At 42.7% G+C, this 10,767-nt stretch overlaps 3 protein-coding genes across 3 annotated transcripts; 2 read left to right on the forward strand and 1 right to left on the reverse strand.

The window, feature by feature from the left end:
* Nucleotides 1–6,817, forward strand: LOC103695805 (receptor-like protein kinase THESEUS 1). Its single transcript, XM_017847031.3, is given in 4 exon segments — nucleotides 1–179; nucleotides 280–1,294; nucleotides 1,297–3,758; nucleotides 5,625–6,817. Coding segments are annotated over 2 exon segments (2,538 nt in total). The 5' UTR covers nucleotides 1–179; nucleotides 280–1,170; the 3' UTR covers nucleotides 3,711–3,758; nucleotides 5,625–6,817.
* LOC103695806 lies at nucleotides 5,466–6,766 on the reverse strand. The gene is made up of 2 exons (XM_008777222.3): nucleotides 6,509–6,766; nucleotides 5,466–6,324 (listed from the first exon to the last, which is right to left on the reverse strand). Exons 1-2 carry the CDS (start codon nucleotides 6,738–6,740, stop codon nucleotides 5,621–5,623), a joined length of 936 nt encoding a protein of 311 aa, XP_008775444.2. The 5' UTR covers nucleotides 6,741–6,766; the 3' UTR covers nucleotides 5,466–5,620.
* Nucleotides 6,818–9,423: 2,606 nt separating the features above from the next.
* On the forward strand, nucleotides 9,424–10,767 carry LOC103695811. The gene is made up of 2 exons (XM_008777228.3): nucleotides 9,424–9,750; nucleotides 9,856–10,767. Exons 1-2 carry the CDS (start codon nucleotides 9,516–9,518, stop codon nucleotides 10,524–10,526), a joined length of 906 nt encoding a protein of 301 aa, XP_008775450.2. The 5' UTR covers nucleotides 9,424–9,515; the 3' UTR covers nucleotides 10,527–10,767.

The raw sequence follows: 10,767 nt of genomic DNA on the forward strand, positions 1-10,767 counted from the left end.
ACCTTTGTCTTCTAAAAGCTCACTTGCAGAGCTCCCATGGCGGTTACCAGTATTTAAACAACACCTAAGCGCTCTCTCTCTTTCTCTCTCTCTCTCTCTCAATTCATCTACCTTCCGGCGAACTGAAACAAGCCCACATTATCATCTGTGGTCGGAACTCCACCGATGCCCCTTCGAAAGTTCGTCAATCTTTCCCCCTTTATTTATTCTTGTTCTCGCTAAAAATTGGTTTTTTTTTTGGGTGGAAAGGTTAATGTGGGTCCGATTGCTCCTCTGTAGGCTGCCAGCCTAAAGCCACAGGCTGGAAAGAGCTGTTGGGGCGTCGAAGAAAAGCACCAGCGGATCGTCGTGGTGGGGTGCATTCTGCTCGAATCTCATTGTGGCAGCAGTGGAACTGGGCCTCTCTCCGGGAGAGAAAGTGAAGGGTACGGAACGGGGGCGAAGGTCCGATCTTGATTGCTTTCCTTTCTGTCTCTCTGGCTGTGAATCCTCGAGCTGGAAGTAGGATCCCGTTGCCGCCCCCATTTTGTTTCTAAAGATCGAGCTGCTCCTTTGTGGATCTGAGCTGGTTGAGGTTTTGTCCTTGTCCCCCCTCCCAAAAGAATCTTTTTTTTCATTGCTTGGTGGTTGTTTTTCTGGAGTTTTGAGGGTGCCATTTGGATTTAGTTTCCCTTCCCTGAGATTTGTCTGCAAAAGTTTAATTTTTGGGTTTTTTTTTTTCTTTCTTGTTTTCTTTTAATGCGGGATGAGAAAGTGTAGTTCTTGATTTGGAAGATTAGTTTGGGTAAATTGCAGGTTATAACCCTAGTTTTATCGAGTCTAAAAACAGAAATTTTGGGTTTCTTGGGCCGTGTCTTCTAGACACTGGGCATTTAACGTTTTGGATATTTTTAGAAGTCTGGGCTTTGGGAATTTAGGAGTTCGAGGATCAAAATCTTATAAAAGTGCTGCTTTTGTGGTGCATTTCCTATAGTATTACTTCTGGAACTTCTTCACTTTGTCTTCAGGATTTTGAGCAAGAGATTAGGTTTCCGAGAAGCTAGGTCTGGAGACTTTGGGATTTTTAGGAGGAATGTGGATTTGGTGATTCTAGATATCTGCGGAAATAAAATCTTTGAGCGATCTATCCATCGTAGTCTGGTTTGTTGTTCATCTGGGTAGGTGTTGAAGATGAAGGAGATGGAACTGTTGAGCTGGATCTCTTTGCTCTTTCCTCTCGCTTTCTTCACCTTCTTATTGGGTGGTTCTTCTGCTGCATTCACCCCTGCCGACAACTACCTTCTTGCTTGTGGTTCCCCCAAAACGTCCCGGTCCAAGGCGAGGTCTTTGTTCCTGATTCACAGCAGTCTTCATTTGTTCTAAAAACTTCTGGAGATGGTACCTTTTCCGCCTCCAGTTCTGCTCTTCCATCACCCATATATCAGTCCCTCCGCATCTTCTTCGAACCTGGCTATTACAAGTTTGATATCCGGCAACCAGGCCGGCACTGGATCCGCCTCTATTTCTACCCGCTTCCAAATTCCGGCCATGACCTGAGCTCAGCCCCATTGACTGTCACAACGGATGAGTTTGTCCTCATGAACAATTTCACTTTCAAGAGTTCCAACTTCACATATTTGTTCAAGGAGTATTCAGTGAATGTAACCTCTGATTTGTTGGTTCTTACCTTCATCCCGTCGAATGGCTCTGTTTCATTTGTGAATGGGATCGAAGTCATCTCGGTTCCTGATGAATTGATCAATGATCAGGCTCTGGCTATACCAAATGCTCCTTTCAGTGGTCTCTCTGAGATTGGTCTTGAGACCATGTATCGCTTGAACATGGGGGGCCCTTTGCTCACTCCTCAGAATGACTCGCTTGGGAGGACCTGGCAGACTGATGGCAAATACCTCCACGTCAACAGCTCAGCCGTGAATGTGTCTGTAGATCCTGCAAGTATAAAGTACCCTGATGTGATGACTGCAGATATAGCACCAAAATGGGTATATGCCACTGCCGATGCAATGGGAGATGCAAATGTAACAGACTTGAACTTCAACATCACATGGGTCTTCACCGTCGACCCGAGTTTCCTTTACTTGATCCGCCTCCATTTCTGTGATATTGTCAGTAAGGCTCTGAACACACTGGTTTTCAATGTTTATGTGAATTCGGACATTGCTATTGCAAGTTTGGATTTGTCATCTCTAAAGGGTGACCTATCTGTGCCGTACTACAAGGATTTTGTCTCGAATTCCTCAAATGGTTCAAATACCATGACTGTGAGCATTGGTCCAGACACGGTGGCTGACGTTAGCAATGCAATCCTGAATGGTTTGGAGATTATGAAGATTAGCAATGATGTCAAAAGCTTGGATGGACTCTATGCTGTTAAAGATCTTATGCCTGAGTCACCCTCAGGAAAGAACAAGTTCGGAATTATAATTGGAGTAGTTGTGGGATCCGTGGCTGCTGTTGGTTTGATGGTATTGTGCTACTGCTGTTTCATGGTTCGCAGATCGAAAACTAGAGCCCATAGTCACCCATGGTTACCGATGCCCTTACATGGAAACTCCCACACAATCAGCAAGGTGTCAACAACTTCTCAGAAGAGTGGAACAGCAAGCTGCATCTCTTTGGCCTCTACCAACCTTGGTCGTCTTTTTATGTTTCAGGAGATCATGGATGCAACGAATAAGTTTGATGAGAGTTTGCTTCTTGGTGTGGGTGGCTTTGGAAAGGTCTATAAGGGGACGCTGGAAGATGGCACTAAAGTTGCTGTCAAGAGGGGGAACCCCAGGTCTGAGCAAGGGCTTGCTGAATTCCAAACTGAGATTGAGATGTTATCCAAACTCCGGCATCGTCACTTGGTCTCACTTATTGGCTATTGTGACGAGCGCTCTGAGATGATTTTGGTCTACGAGTACATGGCGAATGGGCCACTAAGGAGCCATCTCTATGGTGCCAACCTTCCATCCCTCTCATGGAGACAACGTCTTGAGATCTGCATTGGGGCTGCAAGGGGACTGCATTACCTCCACACTGGTGCAGCTCAGAGCATAATCCACCGTGATGTGAAGACCACCAACATTCTCTTGGATGAAAATTTTGTCGCGAAGGTCGCAGACTTTGGTCTTTCAAAGACTGGCCCAGCTTTAGATCAGACCCATGTTAGTACTGCAGTCAAAGGCAGCTTTGGATACCTCGACCCTGAGTACTTTCGGAGGCAGCAGCTAACAGAGAAGTCTGATGTGTACTCTTTCGGTGTTGTGTTGATGGAAGTCCTCTGTGCAAGGCCAGCACTCAACCCTGTTCTCCCAAGGGAGCAGGTAAACATAGCAGAGTGGGCAATGAGCTGGCAAAAGAAGGGCATGCTGGAACATATTATGGACCCGGCATTGGCGGGGAAGATCAATCCGGCTTCCCTTAAGAAATATGGGGATACAGCTGAGAAATGCCTGGCAGAGCAGGGTGTTGATAGGCCAACAATGGGAGATGTGTTGTGGAATCTTGAGTATGCTCTCCAGCTTGAGGAGACCTCCTCACTTGCCGACCCAGATGAGAACAGTATAAAGAGTATTCCTGGTATCCTACTACCACAGATGGAAACTTTTGATAACAGCGTTAGCTTGGTTGAGGGAGTAAACTCAGGTACTGGTACTGATGATGATATTGAAGATGCTACCACAAGTGCTGTATTTTCTCAGCTGGTGAATCCACGGGGAAGATGAGCATTCAATCAAGTTGCTGCGGTTTTCAGACTTTATGGGATCATTCATGTACGTGAAAAACATGTGGCCCTCTTGTTAAGTTCAAGAAGGTCTTATCTTATATTTCTTTTATGCTAATATTTGTTCATGCCTCTTGTTTCAGTTTGTAACATATCCTACTTCATTTATGTTATGCCTTGGTGGCCTTATTTGTTCTAGCTATTTGCAGCTGTAAGCTTGAATGAGTTCAGTTTTCTAATATGGTTCATGGAGATCAAATGGTCTAAATTATGCACTGCTTATTCTAATATTTTGTAGAAGTTCCCTATTTGTGAGATGGTGGAAACAAATAATAAAGAAATCATATGATACTTGTTACAGTTCCTCGCTTTGTACGATAATTGTGTGTTTTTCTCAGTTTTGTGCCTTACATCTTTAAGTAACATGTAGTACACTTATAGTTTGCTGTATTTCCCTCTTTGTGGCCTTCCTTTTATTTTGTTAATAATGTCATAGTTTGTCTATATTCCAGTAATGATCAGCTCCAGTCCTTTATATTTTCTATTCTTCATCAAATTTGTTTGAGCTTGTCTGATGAGTTTCTAAGCAATGAAATTTATGTAAATGCTTCTAAAGACATGGCTATGTACCTTGAGACCTGCAGGATCTTACAAGTAGGAATCACGGAGCTGTAATATATGTCACCTAACTCTTTCAGGGCTCGTTTGGTTCGCGGGAAGTATTTTCCCTCTTAGGAATATGATTCCTGGGAATCAGATTCCTAGGAAGAGGATACCTAGGAAAGTACTTTTGGCATGTTTGGTTAACCATGGGAAAGTGACAAATTTCCAAAATGCTTATGTTTGGTTGACCATCCACTTTCCTAGAAAAGTTATGTATAATTCCTATTATGCCCTTAATAAAAATTAGGTCTTTAATGCCTCTTTAATGCTGAAGGGTCTTTTTGGGAAAAAATAAACAAGGAGTGATTCCCACCTCATGGGAAAGTAACTTTTCCATGTTTCTCATGGGAAAGACTTTCCTATGAAATGTGGGAATCATATTCCCATGGGAATACAACTTTTCCATCTCTCTCCTTTGAAAACTCCAACCAAACAAGAGGCATTTCATTACTTTCCCGTTGACCACACTTTCCCCCCTTCTTTTCCTGCGAACCAAACGAGCCCTCAAATGCTGGACAAAAGTCAACAAAATATCCAACATGAAAAAAATAATACTATGTTTGGGGACTTCAGTCTAGTGAACTGTGATCATTTGGAGACATGCTCTTTCTTTCTAAGGTGGAAATTTTCATTTGAAAAGTGATGTCTCAAGAATAGGACGTCTTTAGAGTGGCTAATATGCCTGTTGACTGTTGGGCATTCAGAAACAAATATGAGATAGTAGAAAATATTGTTAATTAGTCTCTGTACTTCATATTTGTAGTACTTTCAAGAAATCAAAATTCAATGTTATGATCAATATTCTGGTTATTTTGGTTTCACTTTTATTGATGACTACAAAATGAAGCATGTCTCTTTTATAAAGAGCTTATGTTATTATGTTGCTTCAAGTTGAGATTTGTCATATGGGTATCAGTTAGATTAGTGGAACTTTTGCTTCTATCATTTGCTGTTTGATATCAAAACATGATTCCTTGGAATTTTGTTAATTACCTCTCATCAAGCAGAATTCGTTGGTAGGATCACATGTAGTCTATTTGCTACAACCAAATAAAATAATGGCCATCCAAATTGCCACAATTCAAACTCCTTATGAAAATGTTGTTCTTTCACGTGTGAAAATCCAACCATATCACTTTTGTTAAATTAGAAATCCTTAAACCACATTAAGAACTTGATTTCTTTCAGATCGCTTCTTATAGTGCTTAATTGACTTCACTACTTGATATCATTATATTGTGCCACCATTTAGTTAACAGTCACAGGTGAAAATAAGCACAGCTTGCAATCTGGGGATAGAAGTGAAGAGGTCCTGTACTTGTCCTCTCCACCTACTACTGACATTGCTACCCCTGGTTTTGCTGTATTATTGAAGTTTGGACGGTATGTTCGGCCAAGAACTCCTTCCACATTCGGAGATAGCCCAAAGATTCTGAGCTGCACCTCCAAGTGTGCGAAGCAGTCATCAGATGGTATGTGGTAGTTGTGGATCCTATCATCTTCCTTGGTGACCGGAACCACATTTAGCGAAACCTCTGCAATTCCCTCCACTGTGATCATGATGCTGTTTCTGCTTCCAGTCCTCTCCACCGCCAGCTTCTTATCAATTGTCTTCCATTCAGAGAGATGGCCTTCTGGGACTTCCAAGGGCTCTCCATTATATGTGAAATGGAGGTGGTCGACGGCATCATCCCATCGTTCGGTTCTAGTTGCCTCCACGGTGAAAGCGTGCGAACTGAACATGATGCTAAGGGCTTGAATCCACGTGAAGTCACGGGTCCTTCCAGCAGGCCGGGTGCCAATGAAGCGTGCATTGATCTGCAGGTTGGGGTCGGATATCAGACTGAAGTACTCATCTCTCCTCCCATGGAAGTAGAACACAATGCCATCGCCGCCAATGAAGCGAGGGTCATAGCAGCCAGATCCCAATCCGTTGCAATTGGCTTTTCGACCTGCAATGAAGATATAAATTTATGGACAGTGCTCTCAAGTAATCTCAAGGTAGACAAACAGAAAGAAGGTATGAATAGACGTGAGGACTCCATGGCTACAAATTTTCATGCATATGTTCTAGTTTGTTGGCAATTGTTGACTCAGAAATGAACTAGTGAGAAACTGTCAAGCAGGTGATCATACCACGGCAGACTGTCTCACATTTGGGTGAGTTGCAGTCCAGAAAGCATCCTTTGGCTTTTGGGTCCGATGGTTTTGCAACCGGGCACTCCTTCGGGCATCCAACCTGCTTGCGGAAGCACGGGCTTGGTCGGTTTCTACAGGTCAGGGAGCTTTGAGCTGAGATTCCTCCAATTTCTATGGCGACTGCAAAGAAGAACATCAGAGCTGTATATTTGATGCCGTTTTCCTTCATCTTCTAATGTTGGGTTGCTCAGAATCTTAGCTAAAGGATAGATAATGCTCAGTTATGAGAGCCAGCATCTTGTCTTTCCTTCTTATAGAGGCTGAATTGTTAATTTTTCTTAAAAAAAGAAAAATTAAAAAGAACATTGGACTTCCTAAGCAGCAAGGTTTGCTTGTTTGACATCCAATTGTTTGGCAGCTTTCGACTCCTAGGCAGAAGATCATTATCATGTGAAGGCCCCAAATATAACAATTGGAAGGCAGATGACCCTTATTGTTATCAGTGGAATTTGGTACTTGGATTGGTGAGCCCAATATATTATATATGTTCACAGTTCAAGATCTGACAGAGCAACTTGATGGAATCTTCCCAAGATTTGATCTCTTCCTGAGTATCAAATTGCTTGCCAGCCTTGATTCTTAGGTGGAAGCAAATAAGGGCGATAGCTTACAGATTCAACTTATTTGAGGTCAATGGTCTTTATCTATGCTGAGATGTGGGTTTCCAAGCATGGGATTAGACTTGTGAATATAATGAAACTATCGAGCTTTGGTGCAAATTGCATCGAATGGAGGCTCGATGTTCCACCTTAGGAGTGCGACGGTGTTTTATTGACATTAATGGAATCTCGCTTGCATGCAGCCAATCAACTTTTCACCTAGGTGAGACCTTGTGGTTCTCATGCGGGTTTCTGAAGAAAGTGAAGAACAGGCAATCTTTAATTTTGTGCTAACATCTGAAAAGCTCTAATCTAAGGTTGGTGAGGAAGTGGATAAAATATAAGAGCAATGTACAAATTAGCATTGACTTGATCCGCACAAATATACAAACGTCATGGGCGGCTCCCATTGCATCTTGTGAAAGTAGCTTCTTTATGGATGCAAGCAGAAGCGTTTGACTTTCAATCTGAATTCAAGGCCCTAACTTTGATATTGGGTCTTCTCGCGAAGTATTAATGCCTAGTGCTTGCTTATTTTATTCATTCATTCTTTCCTTCATTCACTGTTCTGATCGCTCAAGACAGGAGGAGGCAATGTGGCTGTATCAGTTTAGGTTTCAATATGAAGATGCCTTTTGTATGTGCACTCAAGTGCATGTGAGTATCTGCAAATTGTATCTGAACATATGATGTGCAGACATTATTGACTGTGTTATCACCTACTAGCTAACTTTTAAAGGCCGTTTACATTCAAAAATTAATCTATCGCAGATCATTTGTGTACTAAATGATTGAAAATACGAAGTTGATTGTGATTTATTTAATCATTTATGCGGGATACTTGAATGAATCATGTTTGGCCATTTGTCACTAATATAAGAGAATATTTAAGTAGTCAATTACTGGAATTGCCTTCCTAAAGGAAGATATTGGGGCACAAGAGAGTTATTCATATAGGCAGCTACTAAAACCTCCAACGGGGGAGTTTGTAGAACAAAGAACCACAAAAAAAAAAAGAAAAAGTTACGGCTGAAAATAACTGCAAGTCTTTATCTCCAAAATAGTCCACTTTGTCATATGATTGGATGACTACCCTCAGCAGGAAGGATGTCTTTACCCTGGAGAGCTAAATTTATAGCATTTACTATTTTTAACCATGCAGGATTTCATATAAAAAGACTAGCCAAAAAATGTTATTTTAGTTTTTGACCGTATATAAATATTCAAGATCTATCTAGTAGATAGCCAATGTGGGACTAAACATATGCATGCATGGATCCTTACATACTTCTCTCATTTAAGCCCTGGCATCTTCGTTAGGCTAAATATTCAAATATATTCAAATCTATTCACGAGTACTATAAATCTAATTGCGAATATTACAATCAGCTTAGGATCAGTCTAAATAGGCCTGTGCTATAGTATCCCCCAGTCCATGTGAGTTATGGATCAGGTTCACTTTCATATTATTTATAATAACCCAGGACCTCACCTTAAAAAAGGCTAGCCAAAAAGTATGTTTTGGGTTTCTTGGCACTGTATAAATACTAAAGATCTATCCAGTAGATAGCCAATATAGGACTAAATAAATGTGTGAGGATCAGTGCGGGCGTGTAATTAGTCCTACATCAATTATTTGTTAAGTAGATCTTGGATATTTATAAACAACTAAGAAACTCAAATTATATCTTTTAGTTAACATTTTTGGGTAAGATCCTGTGTAGTGACATAATAGTATTAGAGTGAATCTGACCCATAATCTATGTGGATTAGGGGACACTGCAACACTAATATATTTGAGTCGACCATGAGCTGATTGTGATGTTTATAATTGGATTTGGATCATTAGCTTGCCAAAGATGTCAGGGATTAAATGAGGGTAGTATACGAGGATACGTGCGGATATGTATTTAGTCCCATATTAGTTATTTGTTTGATAAATCCTGAATATGTATGAGTCACCCACAATATTATGATTATTATTATTATTATTATTCCATTTAAAGCTTCCGCCAACTCACCATGTGAGGAGTCAAAACTCACCCATCTTCTATCTCCGTACGTCCACCGTTGAGAAGACCTCAAACGATGGAGTGCTGTACATGCACCTACGAGCAAAATCTAATGCTAGGTTCGCAAGTGGTTCCCAAAGTCCAAGACGCTATTCTATACTCACTGGGCAAATTTCAACGGTCGAACAAGGCACGTTAACCTACCCCGAGCTCACGATCAACAAAGTCTCAGCCTTTAATTAGAATGGAAGAGAAGAGGCAAGCTCCCATTAACTGATCGAGTGACCCTTTCATCAACCCAAGGTTCCGAGCACTCGAAAGACACGGTAGAAGATGAAGCTAAGCAGTGGCAAATGCTTTGCTTTGCTCCTCTTCTTTGTGGCCGGGGCCATCGAAATGGGAGGGGCATCAGCCCAGGACATAATGGGCTGCCCAAGCAATAGGAGTCCATGCTTTTGGAGGCTGTTCCCGTGCCCGGCGGAGTGCCCGGCCATCCAACCCAAAAACCCCAAAGCCAAGAGATGCACCATCGACTGTGACTCACCCATTTGCCAAACCGTCTGCATTAGTATTGCACCATCCCCTGCATGCCTCAACATTTCTTCTTCTCTCTTTTCCATTATATTTCCGCTTGCACCTCCACCTTGAGCTTACTTTTTCTACTTAATTCCAGGTCCCAAACCTAGCTGCAATGGAATAGGATCCGGCTGCGGCGACCCTCGCTTCGTTGGCGGCGACGGCGTCGTGTTCTACTTCCACGGGAGGAAAGGCGAGCACTTCAGCCTCGTCTCCGATCCCGGCCTCCAGATTAACGCCCGCTTTGCTGGTCTCCGGCCGGCCGGAAGGACCCGGGACTTCACTTGGATTCAAGCGCTCGGAGTCACGTTCGGTTCTCATGCCTTCACCATTGAAGCAACTCGAGCCGCGCAGTGGGATGACGCCGTCGACCACCTCAACTTCACCTGCGATGGCGACCTCTTGCAGGTCCCAGAAGGCCACCTCTCTAGCTGGAAGTCGTATGATGGCAAGCTAATGGTGGAGAGGATTGGAAGCAGAAACAGTGTTAGGATCACGCTCAAGGAAATGGCCGAGGTGTCCCTGAATGTGGTTCCTGTCACCAAGGAAGATGATAGGATTCACCACTACCAGATACGGTCCGACGACTGCTTTGTACACTTGGAGGTGCAGTTCAGATTCTTCGGGCTATCGCCGGACGTGGAAGGAGTGCTCGGACGAACATATCGTCCAGACTACAAGAATGCAGCCAAGTTAGGAGTAGCAATTGCGGTGGTTGGCGGAGGAGGACGAGTACAGAACATCATCACTCCTGTCACCGGATTGTAAGCGCTGCTTGTTTTCTCCAAGGAAGATGCCTAAGTGGCCGGCCGCGTACGTGATTTAATTTTTCCCGAGAGTTTAACGTTACCTGTTGAAATCCACAATAAGTAAAGGGGATTGAATCGCAAAAGCATGAAACCATTTTTTGTAATAGCTAACAGTACAATTACATCTACGTATCTACGTACAGGTATGTAATAATAGCCTCGCTTGGGAGTTGGTAAGATGGTGTTCAAGAAGTTTCGCA

Source organism: Phoenix dactylifera, chromosome 4 (assembly GCF_009389715.1).
Source record: "Phoenix dactylifera cultivar Barhee BC4 chromosome 4, palm_55x_up_171113_PBpolish2nd_filt_p, whole genome shotgun sequence".
Classification (NCBI taxonomy): domain Eukaryota; kingdom Viridiplantae; phylum Streptophyta; class Magnoliopsida; order Arecales; family Arecaceae; genus Phoenix; species Phoenix dactylifera.